General features: G+C 37.8%; 1 protein-coding gene across 2 annotated transcripts in view; it reads right to left on the bottom strand.

Moving 5' to 3' along the window:
* Positions 1 to 27,555, bottom strand: part of LOC307154035 (uncharacterized protein) — a 102,925-nt gene that overhangs the window by 50,217 nt on the left and 25,153 nt on the right. Inside the window, exons 7-9 of one of the 2 annotated variants that reach the window (XM_079863932.1) lie at positions 23,599 to 23,682; positions 16,755 to 16,854; positions 3,660 to 3,738 (exon numbers count right to left, since the gene is read on the bottom strand). In XM_079863932.1, the coding sequence (XP_079720058.1) occupies positions 3,660 to 3,738; positions 16,755 to 16,781 (106 nt within the window). In that variant the 5' untranslated portion in view covers positions 16,782 to 16,854; positions 23,599 to 23,682. Of the gene's footprint in view, positions 1 to 3,659; positions 3,739 to 16,754; positions 17,117 to 23,598; positions 23,683 to 27,555 lie in introns of those variants that run through there. The other variant, XM_079863931.1, reaches the window with a different exon arrangement.

The raw sequence follows: 27,555 nt of genomic DNA, 5'->3' as shown, positions 1-27,555 counted from the left end.
AGTATTTTGACTGAGGAATGCACTTGTGTACGTAGGTGCTGTCTGTACAACGACAACATGATGGTTCCACTCGATTTTTTAGAGAAAAAGTCACCAGTTGTCGCTCCTATCTGAATCCCGGCGATCTGTCAGAAATCCCAAAGTATAGCTGCAAGTCTTTTTCCACCCCACTTACATAATTTACATAATTTCATGCATATTTTATACCAATGCATTACATCTTTTAGTATTGGTCACATTTCATTTGAGCCCTTTGTAATAATGCAGAATTTGTTTTAATGAATTATTCCGTTGCTACACAACCAGAGAGGCATTTCAAGTGTGTGTTAAGCAAATGCTACATCTAAGAATTATTCCGAGGAAAAAAAGTGAGCATGCACATGATGTTCTTTATTAAAAATTCAATATTACATGCATGTGTTGCCATTATCATAATTATTATTTCATAAAGTGCTGTAATTAAGTCTTACAGGCAGACGGACTAGGATGATATCCTTTAGCCCCTGCCCTGCCAACTCTACCTGCCCCACTTTAGGCAGTGAAAGCTGACCTACAGTAACGCACACACATACGGTACGAACAAAAGCACCACCCTAGCTTATATTAGAACAGCTTGCACTAATCCCCAATGGAAAATGATTCCTACCGAGCCAATTAAAATTAGCAGAAACACTGGGTGCATCCTCTTGAAATCTGACAGTTGCACTGGGTTTGGAGAAGAAGAAAAAAGAAGGTGAAGAAAAAAAGGAAGGCAAAATACTAGAAAATGATGTTAAAAGTCACAGAAGCCCGAGGCTAACAAACTTTTCATTGCCCCCCTCCCTTCTTTTGGCACTTATCTCTCCTCCAATACTTTGCCCATCTAAATAGCTAACGATCTCTCCTGGCACGCTCGCGTTTGCGCTTAACGCAGCCCATGTGAAGGATGACAGGGAGGGGGAGATGGGGGAGACGGGGGTGTTGGTGGTGGTGGTGGGGTGGGGGACAATTGCAGCGTCTGTGGTCAGGCGCCCTGCCAGCGCAAACCGCTATTCCCCCATTCGACTGGCGGCACAAGTGCACCTTATTCAGAACCTACATATCCCCGGCTATTACAGCCTGGAACCCCGCCAAGCCAAACTTCTCAAGCATGCCAGAATCTAATGCCCTTTTTGATATGTGGCTTAAAAAACCACCGAGGGCTTCTGCAGGGTCCACTAAATTCTTATCATTCGCCCTTCTTCGCGCCCTATACCCGCCTACATTCAAATGGAGATGTCTATACTGCTGCTATCATGAACCTTAAACATGCAGGAAGCATACATTACCAAACAACACGCTGGAAATGGAGGGAAAAGTATGTTGGCTTGATGAAATGGAAATGGATGAGGGACCTGATTGGCCCTCAGATAACTTCTGTCTGTTCCAGATGGAGTTCTCAGTTAGGCCCTGTCATCTCTTGTTTTTGATGGAGCTGTCTAAATGAACTCATTTATTTTTTTCACCTGAATGCTCTAGTCGCTACTACAACGGGAAGACATGTACTGAGGGGGGGGTCACAGTCAATTTGACTGCAGACCACTCTAATAGTCTACATAGATGAACTTAGGCATTCTAAAAGGTGGGAGCTTCTGTGCGCACACTGGGGAAAATCTGTTTGATATTCGGTTTGACTGAGCGCAGAGAGCCCGAGTGTTAGCTATCATCTCCTGTGAGCATCTGATAGAGAGATCGAGGAGATGAGATGGTTATCGGACTGTTTTCTCGCCCAGGAAGCAAGGGAGAGCAAGATTATCCCAGATATGGTTTTAAACGGCAATGCAACCAAATGGTGAATTCATTTAATGCTAAAGTACATTTACTTGCTGTAATGCATGCATTATGGGGCCATGCATAAATAATGCAAATGCACAGAGATCACAGATAGGTTACAGGCCTTTGACAACAAACATTAATTAATATACAGTTTTTCTTAAACTGGCAGTAGAGAGCAGAGAAAAGTAAAGGGATTTGTGGACATGGTTAGTTTCTTTTCATAATCTGCCTATTAGCACTAAACTGTGAAATTCACAAACCCATGACAGGGCCACTGTTACTGGCAAACTCACAGGGCTGTGGTTTGACTTCCCTAGAGAACTCTCTCTCTAACTGTCTCTCTCTCTTGTCTGATAAATCCATTTGAATGTCCCCAGCCACATTACAACGCTAGAGCGGGAGAGTACGCACAGATATTGCGTTAATAGGTGTGAAATTTTTATTGCCAGAGCAGGATATGCCTTTATTGGTGCAAACTTTCAAAGATACATGTTTGATTTTAATTCTGCACACTGTCATTCTGGATTGCGTTGCTTGTCATTTAATGGAGAGGGGATGCTAGGGCCTGTAATTACATTTGTAAATACATGACACTTTGACAGCACAACTTTGGTGATTTTACTGCCCTAATTTGGCCAGAGTTTCATCAGCTTGTGCTGATCTTCATAATAGACATAACAGAGAAAGTGTGAGAGAGAAACAATGACAGAGAGTGTTTATGGAGGTGACTGCACAACAAAATGATGATAATGATAATCAATAAATAAACTAAATGGAAGAATTAAATTCATTTTTCACCATTTTCTCAACAAAAATAATAAAAATCTTCAGAATTGTCCAGGAAAAACATTTTTATTTTTTTTAATAAAAATCTATTTTCTCTAATCATCATAAGGCCTCATACATTACCATTCAAAAGTTTGGGGTCAGTAAATTATTTTTTCTTTCTTTTTTTTGTGCTAATTTTATTTAGCAAGGATTCAATAAATGGATCTAAAATGACAGTAAAGATATTTATAATGTTAGAATAATTTTTTTTTTTTTAAATCATATTTTCCGCAAAAATATTTGAAAGCACAACCGTTTTTATTACTGATAATAATTTCTGGAGCATTAAATCAGCATATTAGAATGATTTCTGAAGGATCGTGTGACTGAAGACTGGAGTAGCGATGCTGAAAATTCAGATTTGGAACAAATGACATTTTAAATTGTAATGATATTTCACATTCAAAAATATTACCGACCTAACTTTTGAGTGCGAGTGCATACAGTATTTAAATATAAATCACAAACTGTGACTTAAAGCAATCTTTGTGATACATTTTTTGAATATAGCACAGTATATGCTTCTTAGCGGTACTATAAACAGCCATTTTTAGTAATCTTGGTCAAAAAATATTATTGAGGTCAAATTGCCCATACATTAAGCTTTTGTTGCTGTTTTAAATACATTCCAGATTCAGTGTGGCTGAGTGATGCTGCTGTTATTGTGAGCCTGTCAGATGGTATTTTAGCATTTTGCTTAGATATGTCATCCTCCATTACGGATCAGCTTGATTCATCATGTAAGCGCACAAGCTCTCTCACTGTTGTCAAATTCTGACACCACACACATCAGCTTGCCATTGGGAGCTTCTGACCTCATGTGACACCTTCATTTTGTCATTCACTGGAAAAGATTAGATTGCCGTTGATTTCTTTTACTATATATGCTAATGCCTCTGGTTTCACAAAAACAATGGCACACAGTCAGCTTCGCATGTAACACTCACTATACAGCAAGGGTTGAACGGAGGCATTATAAAGTGGATCTGTGCTGTTTCATATCTCAAATGGAGCTTGTGACATGCTTAAATACTCACATATTGTCTGAATCAAAGCCTCAGTTCTGGCCTTTTCTGATCTCATCCTCTCTCCTCTCCCACTGGTCCTTAAACTCTCCTGTCCAAAAAAAGACACACACACGCCCACACACACACACACACACACACATGTCTGGTTCACTATCTTTGTGGGGACTCTCCATAGACGTAATGGTTTTTATACCATACAAACTGTACATTCTATCCCCTTACACTAACCCTGCCCCTAAACCTACCCATCACAGGAAACATTCTGCAATTTTACTTTCTCAAAACAACTCATCCTGTGTGATTTATAAGCCTTTTGAAAAGTGGGGACCGCTGGCTGGTCCCCACAATGTAGGTGATCTCAGGTTTTACTATTCTTATGGGGACATTTGGTCCCCACAATGTAATATAAACAAGGGCACACATTACACACACACACACACACACACACACACACACACACTTTTTTTAAATAGTTTTTGAAAGAAGTCTCTTACTGTATGCTCACCATAATTACAGTAAAATAATACAATAAAAAGTAATATTGTGAAATACTATTATAAAAAATAATAATAATAATAATAATTCTTCAGTGTCATGATCCTTCAGAAATCTGAAAAAAATCAGCTCAAGAAACATTTCTTATTATAATCAATGTTGAAAACACTTGCGATGCTTAATATTTTTGTGGAAACTGTGCAATCATTTTTTCTCATGATTTGTTGGTGAATAAAAAGTTAAAAAGAACAGCATTTATTTGAAATAGAAACCTTTTGTAACAGATCAGTGTAATGCATCCTTCCTGAATATGTATTTGTGTCAGTGCTTTAATTAGCATAACGCACTTTTGCATTAAGACATTTAGCACAGTAAAATCAGAGACATTGTAAGGGGAGGACATGGACCACTTGGAAAAACAACAACAAAAAAACATTAAAATTTGTAAATGCTAAATATGGCGCTTACAGTTGAAAGAGCCAGTCGCCTTTTTCATAGAGGCATAAATATAGATTTGAAGTCACACCTTATAATAAAAGAGTACACTGCATGTTACTATAAGCTAGTGTTTCTGCATGAATTCAGGTATATAAAGTCCCTTTTTTGGCATACTGTTTTTCATGCCTGGACAATGAACCATAAACAAGTATTGCACATGCAACAGTGGAACAGTCCTCAAAACCCTAAAAGTTTACAGGGAGTAGACAATTAAGGTTACAGTTACAATAACTTAGGACACTAAAGAGACCTTTCTACTGACTCATCAAGATACTCAGGGTCCCTGTTCACCTGTATGAACATGCCATAGATCTACTGCAGGGAGACATGAGGACTGCAGATGTGAACAGAGCAATAAACTGCAATGTTCGTTATGTAAGATGCCTAAGATACAGTGCTACAGAAAAACGTCCCCCCAGATGTGTGCAAGAACTTGCCAGTGCCTTGGTGGAAGAGTGGTGTAACATCTCACAGCAAGAACTGGCAAATATGGTGCAGTCCATGAAGATAATATGCACTGTAGTTCTTAAAGCAGTTGGTGGACACACAAGATCCTGACTGCTACTTTTGATATTGATCCCTGCTCTGTTCAGGTACTCATTCCATTTCTGTTCATCAAATGTCTGTGGAATATGCTCAGTCTATGTCTCAGTTGTTGAATATTTTTGTTCATACAAATATTTACGCATTACAAAATTTGCTGAGGGGAGAAAAAACAGTTGAAAGTGAGAGGACATTTCTTTCTTTTTTCTGTGTATATATATATATATATATAAATATATATATATATATATATATATATATATATATATTAGGGCTGTCAAAAGATTAATCGCGATTAATCGCATCCAAAATAAAAGTTTGTTTTTAATAATATATGTGTGTGTACTGTGTATAATTAAATTTGTATATATAAATACACACACATGCATGTATATATTTAAGAAAAATGTGTTATTTATATATAATAAAAATGTAATTTATATATAATATAAACTATATAAATATATATACTATGCATGCAAATATTTCTTAAATATATACATGCATGTGTGTGTATTTATATATGCAAAATAATTATACACAGTACACACACATATATTATGTAAACACAAACTTTTATTTTGGATGCGATTAATCGCGATTAATCTTTTGACAGCCCTAATATATATATAGTTTGGTCTTTGTCAAATAGATAGGAACTGCACTGCATGACTAGCATTCGTTTTTTTAAATCTGTACTTTTGCACATCCCTACCACATATGCATGAATATATCCTCACATTTCCCCTCCTTTAAGCAAAGCAATTAGACTACAGTCAGCACATGGACTCAAGGCTAGATTAATTTCTCCACACTGATAACAAAACACCCCTGTCCTAAGATGTCATTAGCTAAAAAATTGAATTATATGATTTTTCTAATATGGAGAATGAAGTGCTCACTGATCTTCATTCGTCAGGTTCCATCTCCAATGAGTGGGCTCGGGGGAGATTTCCCTCATTCAGTGGGAATCTTTCAAGGTTGAATAAAAGAAATGGTGGTGGGTCCCTGGGAGAGGGAAGTGATCATCATTTTCACCTTCAACTTCTCTTTGATGTGGCAGAGTCAATTTTTAATCAGCTACCATCGGGCCTGGCTTCATTTCTCCTTACAAAGTCCTATTACTCCCCACTTTCTGGGAGGAGGTGATAAGGACAATGCTCTCCTCTCTCCCTCCGTAGAGCCTCACGTATGATGAGTCCCTTTGGAGAGGCTTGATAAAAAAGAGGGGACTGAGCTGGGAAGGATAAAGGTCACCTCTCTTTCAGGATTAACCCTTCGCGTCCCACTCCGGCTAACAGGGGCGAAGAGGATCTTGTAGGAGCCTGGGGAACTCAGGGGTTAACGCGCTCTCAATGGGCCGCGACCAACGGCGGAGTCCGTTTCTGCCTCGATCGCAGATGCTGATTGTCAGACGTCGTTTAAATGGGCTTGATCTTGACACGTGATCATGCTGAGCGTTCAGGTTCAACTGCGTGAGAGAAGGTGAAAAGAGCCCACCACTCCCCTACCCCCAGAGGGCAGCTGTGACCTAGGCAGGGTCATGAAGTGGTTTTACATTTCTCCCCTGCCTCTCTTCACTAATCAGGACTAGTTAGGCTTCTCCATGCATGATTCTTTGTCTGGAAATGAGCGCAGACCATGACCCTGCATACAAGTTCACATTCAGATACCATAAAGATGCAGTTGGTAATCAGCATAGAGTGGCCCAATCTAAGCTCAGCGTGGCCCAGACAGACATCTCTCCACCCTCATTTACAGTCCAATCAGGTGCATATGCCCTGCATCTGTCTGCCTTTTCTCCTTTCAATCTTAAAAAGCCAATTTATCGAGTGCTGCTCAGGTTTGGCTCGCCAATACCTATAATGTTCCTTTAACAGACAAGTTTGTTTTCAACGTCTGTTATTTCCTACATAGGCGTATTGCCACTAGTTCGACTATACTGTTTACGAACATTTTCTGTCCTGTGTCAACATTTTTATTTCTATTGAAACAGGAAGTTTGGGCTTGATTTGCTACTTCTAATCATAGCAGGTGATATTAGGAGGATCATTATGAAGACATTCAGATTCTAAAGAGCATGTCCTGTGTGTCAGATAGACAGTACATTTTTAATGTATTTATCTGCTAAAATTGAATTTGCCCATCATTCAGGAGTGCACTAGCATATAACAGAGCTAAAAAAAAAGACATTTACATCACAGTATATATCACATCAAAGTATTCAAAAAACAGCAAGTCTGTTAGACAGACAGAGAGATGGAGAGCAATAGATAGATAAAATCAATAAAGGGCGAAAATAAAAGTGTACAGGGTGTTCTTGAATGCAACACAGAGCTATAATCTGTCATGATGGATTCAGACTCCTACGACTGTGGAAATATCTCTCTGGTTTGATGATTCTCCTAAATGTCTGTCATTGGAAAGAGACTATATGGTTACTTTGCTAAAACAGAGCAGAAATGTAAGGCCAAGCTGGTGTGCCCATCGCCCATGTGCTTCGTCTTAACATCATTTGAAACAGCCGAGTTCAAGGTGAGAAAATGAACACATGTGTATGCATTTGCGTGTGCGTATGGCATGAAGGCCCCGGAGTTATTTTCATTTCCAATCGTGAAATAAAATAATGCACCATAATCTCATGGGTAATTGTCAACATCCCTGGCTGGAGAGGGCTCCCACAGTTTGCGTAGAGAAAAAAAAAAAATTGGGAGGGACGAAAGTACTGCATGGCAATATTTTCACGGTACCATCATTTTCCAGAGGACCACACGCACTACGACCACATCTTCATTAACTCAAATTATAGCAGGAAGTCAGGGAGGAGACGATACTGGTTTCATTTTTTTCTTTTAATAAAAAGCGCTCGCTATGTTGAAAATGAGAACTTATGTTCAAGAGCGGTTTTTTGAGGCGGGACGGGGGCAAAATTAATCCCCCTGCTAGGCTAAAATGAGTTAAAAACACATCAAATGCCAGCTTAACCTTAGAAACCCTCATCGGGTTTTAAACAACAACAAATGATGATTCCACACCATTGTTTCCAAGAGACTCTTTCTTCCCGGTACTTTTGGCTTTGGTTTGGAATCTTAAAAGCCTGTGGTTTTATTTTTAATGACTATGCCATGGATGTGAGGCTGAGATCTGTGTGCATGCATTAAAAAGGAGTATTTTTAACTGTGACATTGCAAATGACTAATACCACTAACAAGCCATGTCTTCCCTCATTAAAATGTATAATCCTTGGGTTAAAAAAAAAAATCAGTTGGTTAATGTTGCTTCGCCTCTTGCGGATGAGAGTGAATGCCACACTAAGAGTCCTGCATCTCCAAACAGTCCCTCATTAACACAGTGAAACGGCTACTTTTCTTCACAGAAGGGCCATTTCAAAGAGCAGTCTTAAAAGTCTATTTGTTTAGCCAACAGATCCTGGTCCTTTTTTATTTTTTGCCTATTTATTCCATGGCATTCATTAACATTCAAGACATATTTATACTTAAGGGTGTCTATATGCACATATGTGAGTGAGTGAGTGACAGTGAAAGAGAAAAAGAGAGATTGTGGAGTCTAGCAGTTCATTTAATGATCAGAAGAGCAATCAACTGTTTTTAAAATCACATGACAACAACTACACGATATTCATTTTTTGTGGTGCTTGCTTCAACAAACACCATTACTGTTGCATGTTCTTACAGTTTTTATATAGTTTTTATTTGTTCAAGTCCATAACTTTGTGTTTATTCTATAGTTTTTATTTGTTTAAGTCCATAACTTTGTGTTAAAGTCCCTGCAGTCAATAATTTTATCCCTTAAAACTCAATTATCAAAACTTGATCATCAAAATGGCATTACATGTTGTTTTTTTCCTGTGAAACTGAAAATAATTTCTTCATGCCTTATAGCATGAATGCAACTCTACTCCATTGCTTAATTTAGTACACGCGAGACCATGTATATGCAAATTAGTCCCCAACTCCACTCAATCTCACCAACTCGGACAACCTGATCCACTCGGTCAAGAGTGGTAAACACTGCACAATACTGATTTAATTCAGCCATATATGTTTGAACCAGAAACTCATTCAGAAAAAAAAAAGAAGAGGAAGAGCGAATTATACAGGGTCGTCTACAAGTCGATATATCAGAATGCGTTTTATATATCGCTCTCTACAACGTCAGACACATAATGGTAATTGATATGATGATTAGCCTTTGGCTTGACTGTGTTATCAAACAGCTAATAATGTGTTGCTAATGTTACATAAACCATGCTCCCATTCGCCAATATAGAGCCAGACAGCTGCCTTCTAAAAATCAGCATCCTTAGAAACGTTTTGAACATCATAGGAAGTCAGTGGAGAAAGGCATATATTTCATCATAACATCCTAATATACATCATTCACCCACTAAATTGGTATATGTACCTGATTTTCCTGTCCTTTCTTAAAGGTGTTTAAGGAAAAGCCCCGCCCCATGCATTGACGGGATTGGTTACATGTTTGTGACAGTAGGAAACAGGGGCGGTTTCAAACCACATTTTTGAGGCCATCTTTGGTGCACTGCAGTTTAAGGAGAAAATACTGATGAATTTGCACATGGTTTGTCTTAAAGCATACACCGCATAGACATATAAAGAACATTAATAACTTGATTTTCACCACAGCGGATCTTTAAACGTTTAATTTATGCAAGTCAGTTTGTTCAATGAACATGAATGATAGCCTATCTCACGTCTGGTGTAGACACTGTGTTATGGTGTGTGCACACCAAAAGCGAATTTAATTATTTGTGCGAGTAGATTACATACAAAGTCAATGTAAAGAAGCGAATAGATGCGAATTCGCGCCGAGCGACGCAAATTTTACTTGGGGGTGGGCTCTTTTAACTTGTGCAGTAAGCAAACACCTGAGATACCACTCAGAACACTATAGCAGCTACATAGCAATGTGATTAAACCTTTAGAACAACTGCATACTGTACCAAACACCCAGAAAACTTAAGATGCTGCATAGCAAGTTGGCAATGTGATAAAACCATGCAGAACAACTGAATATCAACCATCCAAAAAACATAAAAAAAACCTAGCAAACACCTACAGTAGAACATCCAAGCAACTGCTTGGAAATTTGCTAAAAACAACTCAGAACACATTAGCAACCGTATAGCAACACCCTGGCAACCACCTTATCCGCATAGCAATACCCTAGCATTACAGAGTTTTGCACCTGAGGCAAGCACCTGAAGAAAACATAAAATATCAAATTTGTTTTATCATCTCATGTTTTGAGAGAAATTCACAAGATGCCAAAGGCAACACATTAATAATATAACAGCATTTGTGAACAAAGGCAAAATAAAGTCTTGCCAAACAACACTGCAGACTAAATGGTCTTCACACACAGCACATGGCATAATTGTAAATGATCATATCTATGCTAATCAACCGCTGTCATCTTCATTAAACAGGAACGGCTGTTCTAAGCAAAAGAAAAGAAATTGGCCAGCCACGGTGGAAACAAACTGGCCCGAAATAACAATGTATTATTAACATGCACAGTGCAGGCAAAGGGTGAATCATCCCTTTGCTTATTTATGAGTAGAATCACTAGGCACAGATGAGAGCTCATTTTCTCAGTAAAATATATGGCCTCAGACCCCTAACTGCAATGCACACAAGCATCCACACATACAGGACCTTTAACAAATACTAAAACTTCAACATGAACAAAAACCTCAGATGGAAGAGATTTACACATTTTAAAGCTTAAAATAAGCAATAAAAAATGTCTATATTATTATGGTTTTCTATCTTATAGGGGGTAGCCTAATAAGTGTGGGGAAAAAAGTCATGTAAATTAATAAAATCTTGTAACTTTTTTTTTTTTTTACGAATAAACATTTCTAAAACAAACTCTAAAACCATTGTATCAGGTATAATTGGTCAGTATAACAGATTTTTTTAAAAATCCTTATCAAGTAAATCACAAACATCTGGAAAAGTTGAGGCCTTCAAATTATTGTTGCTGACAAAAAGGTTAAGAACGACTGCTTTTACATTGCTTCACTGTATACATTGTCTCAACATCCTTTTTTGTTCTTTGTTCTTTCCTACTGCTACTACGGCATATAATCATTTTCTCCATGTCATAAGGGTGCTCTTAAATGCACAATACTTGAATCAGGTTCTGAATCATTCGGGTCACTTCATGGACAGGTCACATCACACTCTGCATGTCTGAGAGCTTTCTCACAGGTGTGTCAAAACCGCTCGTTTCTGCGACCAGATGAGGTGCAACGTTTCTCTCTCTTCTTATACGTGGCGGCAGGTCATAGCCGAGTGTAACTGGGGTGGGTGTGAAGGCTCATGGGAAAAGAGAGAGAAGGGTGAGATAGAGAGTTGTGCACTGGCTGCTAACAGCTCTTTTGTAGACTTCTCTGCTTTTCCAGCTTCTTGTTCTTCTGGTTACTTTTGCTGCACAGCTGCATGGATACGCACCGGCTCCTCATTACCTACACTGTTTATGGAATTATAGCACATTTGGTCTAATTAAGCACACAGTGTGTGTTTATGCATGTCAGAATCCACTAAAGGGAACAAGGCAATATTTATACAAGCTTCTGCCTGCCTGGAGCACAGCGGCTCGCCTGTGAATATTTGGGGCACGTGTTGATCGTGTTCCACAAAATTGCACGGGGCACATAATGAAAATTGCAACACTGTTGCTTTGCTTCATCGATTTGTTGATCAACCTCCGACAGAACTTGACATTCATAGCTAGACAGAGTGTTTGGAGGGGGCAACGCCAACGGTTCCAAACATGTTGGAGTAAACATGCATGGCATTTAGGAGCCATTAATCGGCAACCATTACTCCACGGGTACATTTCTCACGGCTGGTTTCACGCATAAGGCTTTGGAAATGCAAATGGGATATATAATCTGTTTTCTTGGTCGTGTTTTGTTTGGTATGAATGCATAGACATGATATAATGTGCAATTTTCACATGAAAATGACCAATTTAAGAGATTAGAGCTGTTAATTTACAGCCGATTTTCAGCGTGAACCATGAAACTAAACAAATAATAGCCTCCAAACGTGATTAGACAATCACTTCATAGAAAACACTGACAAGCCTTTGATAAGGCCTTCTGAGGGTAAACCATCCTAATAGAACAAGTTATAAGACGAAGATGTGACAACAATACAAAGCAGTGACACTGAACTCACGATTCAGACTCTGTCTTCTAAATGAATGAATTTGAAATATTTTTTTAAATGTAAACGTATTTTTCAAACTTATTTTTGAGCTTAAATGCTAATTAAAGAATCTTCTGGGCTTCATTCAAGTGAAACTCTATTGGTGTCAATTACCAATATTTTAGATGTCCTTCAGCTTTCTTTTTCTTTTTTTATAGGTTTTTACTATTTTTCAACAGCCAGTCTACTCCAGTCTTCAGCGTCAGTTTTATTAAAACTTGTTTCAATAACTAAAAACCAAAATAAAATTACATAATAAATGATCCATGATACAAGAATGCAATCGTCAATGCGCAGAGAGCAGTGTTGGGGAAAGTTATACTTTTAAAAGTAATGTGTTACAATATTGCGTTAATAAAACTAATTGTGGTACTTAGTTACTTTTGATTGAAAGTAATGTGTTACGTTACTTTTGTGATACTTTTTGTCACCTGGGTGGTTTGTTTTTTAATAACAAAGAAAAAAGTTATATTTTTTTGCAAATGTAAAGGCCAAGAGAGCAATCAGTCAATAAATGGAAAAACAAAGTAACTTGCATTACTTATTTGAAAAAGTAACTCAAATATTTTGTAAATTTAAAAGTAATCCATTAAAAGTAATCCTTTACTAGTAATAGTAGTCATCTGATTACATAACTCACGTTATTTGCAATATGTTACCCCGAACACTGGCAGAGAGCATGGGGACGTCCCAGACTATTTGAAGGCAAAAAACAAAACAAAAAAACAGGCTGTCAAAACTAAATCAACAAACTACACTCTTCCACTTTTTTTCTGTAAATGAATCTTCAAGCGTGATTATAGCTATAAATACAGGACGAGATAAGAGCCATGTAGAGACATAGAGATTTCATCTCTTCTAATCAAAGATCTGAGACAATAATCTGTTGATATTGCAGGTGTATTATTCTCATACTGCGATTATGCCCATCAAATTATGGCCTCTCATCACAAACCTCATTTGCACTCCAGAGGTTATCTATCCAATCAAATATCCTGGGGATGCTGTGATTACAAGCCTATCTAAGAGTGGCCACCGGTGGATGGTTGACAGTTTGTGAAGTATAATCATACGCAGGTCTCATCTGCATAATTCCTCTCAGTCTGGACATGGTCTGAACAGCTCGTACTTTTTTATTACATGCTAAACAACTGATTATACATTACGGTTTCTCCCACAAGGAATGTTAATTCATTAACTTGATGACCCATCTTAAGGAATATCTAATTAACTGTGCATTCAAGTGTTTCCATTTTCACGTAATTATACAACAGCTAATGACATTCTCAAATATTAACCCAGGTCTATTAAGAGGTAGAGGTCTTTCCCCTGATTAACTAACCTTGTTAGGTGTCATTTTCCACATCAAGGTGGAAATAAGCGATGAAAAAAGACAAGATTGGCTTTGGGTACCACAGGGAATGTCTGACATGTATGACACCATCCACTCACAAAATAAAAAAAATAAAAAAATATAAATAGCTAATTCTAATTTCTTCGTTGAGTGCAAAAAAAATCAAGGTGACATTCAATTACTCATGATTTTTTTGACAGGCTGTGCACAATTAAAAATGACAAGTTAACAAGATATAGATTTGTATGAACTTTGGTTCTCAGGAAGCTTCCCATGCCAGTGCTGTCATAGCAAATACACTATTAATTTAATTCCAGGCCTAATCACTGAAGTATAAACAGGGGGAAAAAAAACACTGATGGATCATAGTCAGTCAACAGTATGATGTTTTTTGGCCGTAACTGCATTCAATCTAGCTCATTTCATTCATAAAAGGATGTGAATTATGGGCTGTTATGAATAGAGAGTGCAGAAATTAGAAATCAAATCCTGTCTGACTTTATTCTTGCCCTGCAATCTATGCAGATTAGACAGGGGCAATTTAGTCGCAGCTGCCATGCTCATTTTCCTGCCATTACACTTGAATGAAAGCAAGACATTCCATTATTATTTAGAGCAGGAATGACGGCTAGGGGAAGTTGCTGAAAATTACAAATTTTCTTCTTTTTTTTTGCCCTGACTTAGTGCGGTCATTACTTCAAACATCTTAGTTTAAATCAATATCAGTAATGATTCATTCTTATGATTAAGAGGCAACTCCATCTGTAGGTGTCAGGTAATTACCGCGATGACCTGTAATGAGAATATTTCACAAGACTCCCACTTCCACTTTTCCTTTCTATCTACTCTCTCTCTCTCTCTCTCTCTTTTTCGCTGCTGTAATTACCTCCTGTTCTGTTGAGAGCTGTCCACAGTTATCAGTCACTGACACTGGACTCGGGGCCGGGCTGCTGTGGTGAGAGATGCGGGGTCCTACTGTACCTGATCTACCTCACATACCTCATTAGACATATCAACTGATGCTGAGACAGTGGATCAGACAACAAGCAGGGGGATTTTAAAGCCTTTATAGGGAGAAGGGGAAATTCAGGTGATCCCTTACATCAACTTCCAATAAGGGGGTTTCATTAAAAGAATAACCAAACTTAGACCACCAACAGATGAACCCAGTTCTCTTTGCATTCACGCTATTCCTGGTCTAAAAAGTGAGCTCCGATCTTTTGCTTCATTCTGTTTGTATTAAAGAATGTATTATAGTATTTTTTTTAATATATTCATTTATTTGAATTAAAATAATAATAATAATAATGATAATAGTAGCTTAATATTTAATTTATAAATTATTATTATTGTTATTAAAAACATAATGCTCCGAGATCAGTTCAGTTTTAAATGAATTCTTATAAATAAATCATAAACACATAATAATAGAGTAATATTTAACTTATAAACTATTTATAGTATTATATTATTATTAAAAACATAATGCTCTGAGATCAGTTTTTGCATTCACTCTATTCCTGGACTTGGGCTCAAATCTCATTGTGTTCCATTCTTCATTCACTGTATTGGTTTTTTTAAACCCCGATTTTTAGAATATTTTTAATGTATTTTTTTATTTATTAATTAAATAACAACAATTATATAAATAATAATACATATTATTATAAATAAATTGTTAAAAATAAGTCATAATAATAATAATAGTAACTTAATATTTAATTTATAATTATCATTATTATTATTAAAAACAATGCTCTGAGATCAGTTCCGTTTTTAATGAATTCTTGTAAATATATCATAATAATAATAATAGTAATAATAATAATAAAACATGGGCTTGGATCTCATTTTGCTCCATTCTTCATTTTCTGTATTTGCTCCATTTTACTTGTTGATGTATTTTTTAAAATTATTTTAATCATTCATTCATTTATTTAAAACAACAATAATAGCTATTATGTAAATAATAATACATATTATAAATAAAATATTCTAAATAAATTGTAAATACATAAAAATAATGTAGTTCATTCAATCTCAGAAAACAAATGGTACAAATGCGGTCACTGGGACGGTACCCGTTAAAACGGATCTAATATGTAGGCTACCTTTGAGATACTAATATCCATGTTTTAGGTACAAAGGTGTACCTTTTGAAAGGGTACCACCCCAGTGACAGCTTTTGTACCTTGTTTTTTAAGTGTATAATTAGGAACGTTTACATAAAAGCCAGATTTCTCACTCTCAGATCACTGAAATGAACCAAGTGTGATTTGTTTTATAAATATTAGAATATTATGGGGGGGAAATTTATTCTACTTTATCAGCAATCCATAAGCATAAATGACTAATCTACATGGCCTGTTTAGATAAGAAGGCGTAGTATAATTTAACGTATTTATTGCAGCACTGTGAAATATTTTCCCCTTCTTTTTCAAAATCTCAGCATCATGGTGAACATACACATTTTTATCTCTATCAAAAGGGAAACCTAAAAGGGAAATGTCACACTTTTACTTACTCCTGATAAGATTCCTTCCTTTTTTCTTTTAGGGCTTTTGCCATTTATCTGAGGAAATGAAACAGCTTTTAACTCTTTTTTTCTGAAGTGGATGTCTTTCATGGATTTGAAATCAGACAGCAGGGTGGACTCATGGCGGGCCGAGCGACTTCACCTGCTAGTTAAGACAGGAACAGCTCTCACGCTGGGTCGTGTGGGCTTTGTCAGGAAGACCGAGAGAGTTTCTTTGTGAAAAAGTTGATTCATCTACTGCCTTTAAAGGTTTCTGAACTGCAGTTTGGCATTAAGGGCGAAATGGCATTGCTAAAGTGCTCAGCTGTGCTATCAACTGTTCGCAAGGGAAATGGATTTAGTTACATGCGCACCAGAGCAACCTACACATCAGTGTTACCATCATCATCATAAAGAGCTCCGAGGCCTTTCCAACATACCTGTCTGCAAACTTTAACGGCCTCCATATTGGATTTCAGCTTTGATGGAACCTCTTCAACTTGACTGAAGTTACAGGCAACCAGATTATCATGCTGACTCCTGAACATGAGAGAAGAATGAACACAATGGGGCCATCAAATTCAACGCCGAGGAGGAAAACACAGCTTTGTTAAGGCTTTCAGACAAAGCATTATTCTGATAACAAGACCCCGTTTAGGACAAGTAAACATGATAGGTGGAAAATAGCTTATTTTAATCAAAATGCAACAAAAATACTCTTTCAAGAAAATATGAGGGGCGTTTGCTTATGTAAAATCTGTTGCCGCAATGCTAGGGAGATCCACACATCCCAATAGCAAAAACCACGCAAAAAATTTGGAATTTCGCCTGAGGACAAAAGATTTCCAAAAGATAAAGTGACTTTTGTGTAAGCTATACCTAGTATTTACATACAAAATTGTATACTCTTTTATGAACTATGTTTTTGCTAACACGAGTCCAATAAGTGCCCATTGGCCTTATATGGCTTGGCTTCTGAGATTCTTCTTTAGTTTTGTTGTCCACTATGTGAAAATCGCATGTTTGATCACTTAGTAACCTATCAAGTTGTCTCAACAAACCACAATATTATTTGAGATAGCATTCAAGTCCACAAAACAAATATATATATATATATATATATTATGCCCAAAGTGTAATACGGGGTTCATTTAAATCTCTAACCTTTAGTATGAGCAATAATAATGATTATGCTCGCCTAAGAAAGCACCGCTAATAAACATGGGCATGGACATTTCATAAGAGGCCTAATAACACTGAAACATGTTGGGGCTTGAGAGTCTCCAAAAATGTACTATCCATTAAAATGTTTTAAACATGACATCTCTTCTGTTGTCTCTGAATCTTTTGAAAGGAGTTGGCCATCTAATTAATCGTCTACAGCACACTGAGCATAACATAACCTTCTCTTCCAGACTTCCAAACAGACCATTTTATTGCTCAAATGATCATGTACAGAGGAGGGCCGCATTAGCATGCAACTTTTTAAATACTTTTGTGTTTCATGAACGCCGTCGTAAAGCTCTATTGCCTATTAAAGTACTTCTAATCTTAATTTCCTTGTACTGTGTAACCCAAGTCTTTCATCTTATCTTAGTAAAGAGCAATGAACAGGAAGAGGACCATCATGCTTGAGTTGCATATTCATCTCTAATGAATTCCATATCCCCCCACACAAACTTTATATCCTATTAGTGATGAAGAACGAGAAGGAGGAAAAGAAGAAAGCCAAGATGCAAAATGCCAATTATGAAGATTTTTTTTTTAAAGAACAAGATTCTGTTTGACAAGTCATAATGGTCCTCTTCAATATATGTTATCTGGTCATTTTCATCAGACTGCATCTAATCAATTGATATTAAAAAGCATGTTTTGCACGGCCATGGAACGAAACAACAAGATCAACTAGAGCTTTTCTTAATAAATACTGTAATAACACAGGCCTCGCCATGTCCCACAGTAATGAGAACCCATTTCCTTGCAAACCAATTGCATGTCTAGAGAACAAAAAAAAAAGAACAAAAAAGGAAAAGATGGCAAAAAATATGAAAAAAAAAGCCTTGTGCTTGATTTTCAGAAGACCAGGACTATATGCTGCTCTAAGCTTTCACCAGCCAAATGTTTAATATCTGCAACCTTTCTGCCAGATATATTTTTGTGAAGTTTCAGCTAATAAAGCACTAATTGCACCTTCTCTGCTTTCTGTCTTTGGCATTCTGGAACGGGAAATATTTTGCGTTAATTCTGATGTATTACAGCTGTACGTCTGTGCTGTTTTTTAGGACAGCGAAGCATTTTGAGAGCCAAGTTAGTCATCGTCTTCCTGGCTTTGCGTGCCAGCCGTTAATAAACAAAGTTGAGCCTGAAAAATCCCTCTGGTCTATCTTGTCACATAGCTTTCTAATTTAAAACCTTTCTCCCTTTGTGCAAAATGGGAAAGTACAGTAATTCATGGAGATAAAAAAATAACTAGAAACAGACATGGGGCATCTTTTGTGAGTAATCGCATACACATTAGATTTTAATACCATTCTTAATTCATAAACGTGGTCTGCTGTATGTTTGCCAAGACTGAAATATATGATAGTTGTTTTGTTTAGCACTTTTTACTCAAATGAAAATTTCTCAGGGTAGATATTTTTTTAAATGTCACAAAAAAAAAAAAAAAAAAGCTATTGAATATGTTAAATGATACAATACAACTGAATGTGTCCTTGCTGCTTTGCTGAAACCAAAAAGTGTTTATTTAGTATTTATGTAAATATAATTTGTATTCACTTGCACCATTTAACATATTCAATATACACTCACCTAAAGGATTATTAGGAACACCTGTTCAATTTCTCATTAATGCAATTATCTAATCAACCAATCACATGGCAGTTGCTTCAATGCATTTAGGGGTGTGGTCCTGGTCAAGACAATCTCCTGAACTCCAAACTGAATGTCAGAATGGGAAAGAAAGGTGATTTAAGCAATTTTGAGCGTGGCATGGTTGTTGGTGCCAGACGGGCCGGTCTGAGTATTTCACAATCTGCTCAGTTACTGGGATTTTCACGCACAACCATTTCTAGGGTTTACAAAGAATGGTGTGAAAAGGGAAAAACATCCAGTATGCGGCAGTCCTGTGGGCGAAAATGCCTTGTTGATGCTAGAGGTCAGAGGAGAATGGGCCGACTGATTCAAGCTGATAGAAGAGCAACTTTGACTGAAATAACCACTCGTTACAACCGAGGTATGCAGCAAAGCATTTGTGAAGCCACAACACGCACAACCTTGAGGCGGATGGGCTACAACAGCAGAAGACCCCACCGGGTACCACTCATCTCCACTACAAATAGGAAAAAGAGGCTACAATTTGCACGAGCTCACCAAAATTGGACAGTTGAAGACTGGAAAAATGTTGCCTGGTCTGATGAGTCTCGATTTCTGTTGAGACATTCAGATGGTAGAGTCAGAATTTGGCGTAAACAGAATGAGAACATGGATCCATCATGCCTTGTTACCACTGTGCAGGCTGGTGGTGGTGGTGTAATGGTGTGGGGGATGTTTTCTTGGCATACTTTAGGCCCCTTAGTGCCAATTGGGCATCGTTTAAATGCCACGGCCTACCTGAGCATTGTTTCTGACCATGTCCATCCCTTTATGACCACCATGTACCCATCGTCTGATGGCTACTTCCAGCAGGATAATGCACCATGTCACAAAGCTCGAATCATTTCAAATTGGTTTCTTGAACATGACAATGAGTTCACTGTACTAAAATGGCCCCCACAGTCACCAGATCTCAACCCAATAGAGCATTTTTTGGATGTGGTGGAACGGGAGCTTCGTGCCCTGGATGTGCATCCCACAAATCTCCATCAACTGCAAGATGCTATCCTATCAATATGGGCCAACATTTCTAAAGAATGCTTTCAGCACCTTGTTGAATCAATGCCACGTAGAATTAAGGCAGTTCTGAAGGCGAAAGGGGGTCAAACACAGTATTAGTATGGCGTTCCTAATAATCCTTTAGGTGAGTGTATATATATGTATATAATCAAATATAAAATTACTTTATTTTATAAAATTTAAAAAAAAAAAAATCTTAAATGTATATGGAGAAAAAAAAACTATGGAAGTCAATGGGGCCCATCAACTGTTTGGTTACTGATATTCTTCAAAATATCTTCTTTTGTGTTCAGCTAAAGAAAGAAATGAATACAGGTTTGGAACAACTTGAGGGTGAGTAAATGATGACAGATTTTTCATTTTTGGATGAACTATCCCTTTAAGGAAAAGCAATTACACTTAAAACACAAAAATCTCAGAAGGCGTTAAAATTAAAGGCTAAAATTCAGTAGACTTATATGCGAGCCATGTTTTTTCAAGATTTAAAACACTACATTTGACACTTCTCATCCGGGATGATAGCTCATCCTGACCGAAGCCACTAAACCTCACCACATGCCTCTCCATTTCCAAATCCCAATCAGGGGCCCTGTAATTTCGCTAATTAGCCTGTGATCTGTTGACAACTTGACTGGATTATGGGGCGGCTGATGCTTTCTGGTGTCTGAGCGTCTGGTGTTGTGCTTGGAGTAATCCACGCTTGTAATCGTTTTCCGTTTGCTAATTAAGAGCAGATAATTGCGGCTTGATTTAACAGCGTTTTGCTGACTGTTGACAATTTGTTGCAGGCGTGTGCTGGTGGAGGCAGCTGTTAGGGGGAGGCGGGAGTCGAGATGAGCTTTCACACACAACCGTCTGTCGGAACGGTTCCCTAACACATGCTGCCACTCTAATCAGACACCATTAAACTTCAGCTAGGTTTCACCATTTGCAAATAACATTAGAGAATGTAGCAATTTGTAAAACGTATTTATGGGGGACATTTTTCAACAAGGCATTTGCATGACTTCTACGTATGTTGAGGTGACATTATATGGCATCGTATTTGCATGATTCTATTATTTGTGCTGTAATTGTTTTGTTTTCCAAGAATTCTCAATACAAAACCATACAGTGTAGCAAAGTGTAATTTCGGAGCATGCCAGCTGCACTTGTTTTAAACAAGCCAGCTGAGACCCCTTAGAGATGACCACAACATATACGGTCAGATCTGGACGCCCCCGAGTGTCTCATCCATAATGCATTTGCTCCAATAAAGGTGCCGATTAGAGACTAATTTTAGCAGCTAATTCAGGGTGGTACTCAAATATAGGAATTTTCATTTGCATAGATCTAAAAAATGAATGAACCACTGGATATATAGTCTGACAACAGGACAAGGCTTCAAGACATCTGATAACAACCTCACGTCACGCTACCTCCCTTCCCAGTGCTCTTATGGAATTTTAAAATTGCATAATGATATATAATACCAAGACTGATAACCATGCAAATAATGTGACTTATCTCGGCTCACGTATACAAGCTGTATTTGAACCACAAGTAATGAAAAAGAAAATGTAGAAAGAAAGGCAGGCGTTTCCTTCAACTGCCCTTATCGGCTCAATTTAGATTATTATATTCGCTTTTATCTACATCGGATCGACAGATTTATATGAATACCATATTGGCAATTATTAAAATAGACAAGGGAACTATTCATCTTGCCGTCAAACTCCATCATTAAACTGACTGACAGCCGGCCGCTGCATCTGAAGCCAATCAGGGGCAAGGCAAACGAGTGGGGTATGAACACAAACCCAGGTGGGTCATTAAGCATGCACAGGGGCAGTTCATGAGTCCTAATGAGGGGTCAGGCTTTAGGTGGGTCACGGCTGGAGGCAGGGTTTCTATCTCATCACATCACTCCTTTTAATCTTCTATTCTCTTAATGAAACTAATAGAGGAGCTGTCGTTGATTAATGATGCTCGACGGAGGCTGGGAAGTATTAGTTTGAAATTTTATCGGTCTTTATTTCCTCCGGAGCTATACGGCTGTTCATTATTTATGAATGTGACTTCTTTCTTTTTTTGATGGACAGATGGGGTTGCAAAGCCTGTGATGCCATTATTGACTTAAAGGGACAGTCCACCTGAAAATGTAGTTACAAATCTGTATGACGTTCTTCTGTGGAAGACACACACACACACACACACGCACGCACGCACACACACACACACATACACGGACACACACAGGTTGTTTTCTATATCTCTATATTTCTAAAATTTATTCCTTTGATGGCAAAGCTGAATTTTTAGCATCAATACTCCAGTCTTCAGTGTATCCATCCATCCATCCATCCATCCATCCATCCATCCATCCATCCATCCATCCATCCATCCATCCATCCATCCATCCATCCATCCATCCATCCATCCATCCATCCATCCATCCATCCATCCATCCATCCATCCATCCATCCATCCATCCATCCATCCATCCATCCATCCATCCATCATCTGAGATGATCATTAATCTTGACCGAAGCCTAAACCTCACCACAGTCATACAGGTTTGAAATGATATCTTTAAAGGGGCCAGGCTGAATAATAACTGGTTACCTAAAAGTGAAGGAATGAGTGAAGTGTTTTACGTACATTCATTGATATAAAAATGCATTTGTGAACAATGTCTGTGTGTCAGAATTGGGCACTCACTCGTCCACCTCCAGGCGACCTCATAGCTGATTAAGAAGTGGTTGCTGATTAGAAGAGTGACTGTGGATGGCCTGAGTGATAGAGCAAGCAAGTTCATTAACTCTTGGTGCATTAACAGTGATGTAATGCAATACAAGCCTCATGAATCCTCCCAGCCAATCAGAGCAGGCAAAGAGCAGTGAAGGCGACATGACGGATGGCCTCGTAGAGGGCGGCACTGTGACCTTGCGGCTCATTAACTCTTTTGCATATGCACACAAGAACCCGGGGAGTGCTGTAACATGGGGTGAGATGTAACACAATCAGTTAAACCAATTATACATGAGCAACGGGGTGAATTCACTATCATACACCACCTTCGTGATGTGACAGCAGAAGGTGTAAGACTGTGTAAAAATGCAAAGGCAAAATTTACTGATATCATCAGGATGCGTGTGGCAATGTAAACATATTTACTGAATGTCGAGACATTCACCTGATAACCACTGTGAGAAAAAATATAGCAGCTTTTCAAGTTTGCTGGCATATCTCAAAGCAAACATATAAAGCTTAGGATTTAAAAAAAATGAAATGAAAAAATATATCAGCAACAGATACAGTTAAGAGATCAGACAGAGATCAGATCCCCCCCATTTAATGTTGTTATAATTGAAGTCAGTGCTGACAGAGCTGGTGACAGATTACTTTTACCTTTAACCATGACTGCTTGGCCTCCTTCTCATCTGCCTCAGCTCCAAGGGTCCTCGGTGCCTCCTCCAAGGCATCTCAGCTTGCCTGCAGAAAACACACACACACGCACGCACGCACGCACACACACACACACACACACACACACACTCACACACACACACTCGGAATACTTGCTGTAGCTTTCCAAATGGGGACATAAAGATATACAAACATAATTAAAATACTGCCGACATAAAGATATACAAAGATAATTAAAATACTATTGAGGAACCCTTAGAGTAACAGAAAGCATTTTGCATTTTCAGAAATGTAAAAACATTATTTGTTATATGTGACCCTGGATCACAAAACCAGTCATAAGTCGCACGGGTATATTTGTGGCAATAGCCAACAATACATTGTATGGGTCAAAATTATCGATTTTTCTTTTATGCCAGAAATCATTAGGATATTAAGTAAAGATCATGTTCCATTAAGATATTTTGTAAATTTTCTACCGTAAATATATAAAACATTTATTTTTGCGAGTGAAAGCAGTATAATCGCGAACATAAATGGAAACTTTAAAGGTGATTTCCTCAATGTTTAGATATTTTTGCACCCTCAGATTCCAGATTTTCAAATAGTTGTATCTCGGCCAAATATGTCCTATCCTAACAAACCGTACATCAATGGAAAGCTTATTTATTCAGCTTTCAGATGATGTATGAATCTCACTTTAAAAAAATTTACCCATGTGAATTTTTTTGTGGTCCAGATTGATGATGTTTTTAATACCTTTTGGATTTAAACTAACATATTAATATGCAAAAATATACTAAAAATGGCCAAAAATTATTTAATATTTTACAAATAAATTCTTCTGATATATACACTACCATTCAAAGTTGGTAAAATTTTTGTTTTTGTTTTTTGAAAGTCTCTTATGCTCACTAAGGCTGCATTTATTTTAAAGGGGGGGTACAATGGTGTTTCATGTATTCAGAGTTGTTTACAGTGTTAAAGAGATAGATTCTCATGCTAAACATGGGCAAAGTTTTAAAAAAATATTTTGGACGAATAACGGAGAATTTCTATGCTGAAAATCTTACTTCCGGGTTGGTACAAGTTTCGGCTGGGTTTTTTTCGACCGTGGATCTAATGACGTAGACCAGAGTGGAACTCCTTACATGAGCATTTCTCTCGGAAAAGCTCGCCCGCGAGCACGTCGACTAGAGGAGAGCGAGACCGCGCACCTCAACGCGCTTCAACAGGAAATCATCGGCAGCGCTGCATAGGATTTGTTCAAGAATGTCTCCAAAAAAGTGTGTATTTGGATGTGAGGGAAAGCTTACCGTGTTCAGTTTTCCAAAGAACCCAGTGTTACAGGAACAGTGGATGCAGTTTGTTTTTCCGGGGCAGCAACGGAGTGTAGGAAGTGCGGTTGTGTGTTCTGGTCATTTCAGTGACGAATGTTTTATTAACAAGGCTCAGGTCGACGCTGGATTTGCAAATCGTTTGCTATTAAAACGTGGAGTGGTCCCAGTGATAAAAGACCCCATTCATCTAAGTACAACTGGATCAGATTTCTGTCTTTTGCTGGAAATCAAGTACTACCGCTTTACTCTATTGCTCCGCCTCCAGGACCTCGGCTTTTTCCGGAGTGAATCGGAAAGCTGTATTTTTCTTTTCTAAATATAATAAAACTAAACACTTTTTTGAGATATTAAGGATGCACTACTACTCTATAGGTACTCAAGATTAACATGAGATTAGGTGAAACTGTGCATGTTATGTACCCTTTAAACAAAAATACAGTAAAAAGAGTAATATTGTGAAATATTATTATACATTTTAGATGAAATGGTTCTATTTTTAATATATTTTAAAATGTAATTTAGTCCTGTGATAAGAAAGCTGAATTTTCAGCATCATTACTCCAGTCTGCAGTGTCACACGATCCTTCAGAAATCATTTAAACATTTAAATGATTTCTGATTAGGTGCTCAAAGAAAAAAAAAAAAAAAAAAAAAAAGTCAGGATTCTTTGAATAAAAAGGGAAAAAGGCATTCATTTGAAATAGAAAGCTTGTATTGTAAGATTATAAATGTCTATACTGTCATTTTTGAACAATTTCATGTCATTGCTAAGTAATATTAAAAAAAACTAACTGACTAACCCAAACTTTTACTGTATATAGTGTAACTGTTCTGCATTTTTATTATATTTGCATGGGTGTAAAGTGCAGTATTCAACTAGTTAAAAAAATTTAGTTGAAATAGTGACTGTATTCTCCCAATCAGCAATCTCCCAATTCTCAGTCCTTTTCCAGTCTAGGCAGGAATATGTATACAGCTGTTCATAATGGTCATTAGCAAAGCACACAATGAAAAGCTCAATACATCTTACAAGTAAATTACTAGGCATCATCAGTCTGATTCAAATGACTGCCTTTCACTATCCAGACACCATGGCTGCTGCCTACAGTGAGGTGGGACATGTCTCAGCTGTTTTAGCTGATGATCTGATGTGACAGTCTCACGATGGTCTTAGTCACTAATGGGAGCCAACATTCCTCAGCATCTCCACCCACGTTTAAACAGGGCTTCCTAGAAACTCCCGACAAGCTTAATAAAACATCAATGGTGCCAAACACATTGTATAGCGGATCAATCCAAAGCATCAGCCGGGCTGCAGCCTGACAGGTGGTGATGGCACAAAAAACTCAAGTCTCACTGTAGGGACCACGGGACGCTGCGGCCTGACACCAGAACTCATCACGTGGCTTTGATCACACAGAGGGAAGCACGCGACGTGTCGCAGCTGCGCGACGAAACGCTGCATCTGTCAGATGTTGCTGACAGTCCCGCCCCGCACACTCAGTACGGAGAGGTACTGATCTTTATAAGTGGTGACTGAGAGGTACGCTTACTGACGGATGAAGGTGACCCAGTTTGTAAGGAGAACTATTAGCATAGCTTTTTTTGTAGCGCTGGGAGGGAACAATGTAACTTTTGATAAACAAGTGGGGAATTGAGGACAGCATCTGAACTTTTGTGTCAGTGATTTGTTCCTCATATGTACAGTTAGAGCTTAGTTCACACCGTCTATTTCTCTGGCCTAATAAACTGTAAGATTAGCATCTATATCTGGATAGCCAATATTAGCCATCTATGGTACAGGGCAACTTATATCAAAAGGAAGGTCTGTTCACTCGGCAGCCATATTTGCAATGCCTCCAGGCAGCTATTTCGGGCATCCAAGATAGTATCTACTTGAATTGGGAAATCCTGAAATCTCAAAAACTTCTTTTCGAACTCACAATTAAATAACATATTTCAAATCAGCAACAAAATCTGACATAAACTGTCCCATAAGTGTTGTTTCTTATGCACAAATAGTGTTGTAAAAGCTTATTTTTCATGTTGGACCAGCCAGTGCGCATGAGAAAATATATAAATATTATACCTAATTCAAAATATTAATAAATATAATATTATATCATTATACTATACTATACATTTTCAGAAGGGGCTGAAATGGACACTTATCACAATTTCTCATATGATCAGGAACAGTTCAAAAAAGCACAATAAAAGTATCATTCAAGTAGACAGTTTAACTTGTGTGCTATAGGCCTAAAAAAACAAGAGCGCAGCCATCTTTAGAATTTTGTGTTTGAACTTCAGGTTTTGCTGTAGCTCTGTATATTTCTATGGCAGCGCTGCCGAAGAGTAATTAGCTGGTGTAGATTTACTTACTGTAGAGTTAGCAAAAGTTATCATGAGCATTGTAATGTTTGAAGCAGATGTCATAACAAATGTTAGCAGACCGGGAGATTTTAAACGAGCGGTTCATTCATAAATCCATAAGATCATACCACCATAATGTGGAAATAAAAAAAACGGAAGACGGAACGTAACGAGCGCAGCGCTGGAAAAGGGTTTGGTTTATATTCAACATTTGAAGCTTTGTATA

Source organism: Squalius cephalus (assembly GCF_949319135.1).
Source record: "Squalius cephalus genome assembly, chromosome: 25".
Lineage (NCBI taxonomy): Eukaryota > Metazoa > Chordata > Actinopteri > Cypriniformes > Leuciscidae > Squalius > Squalius cephalus.
This window is presented reverse-complemented; position numbering and strand designations above follow the sequence as displayed.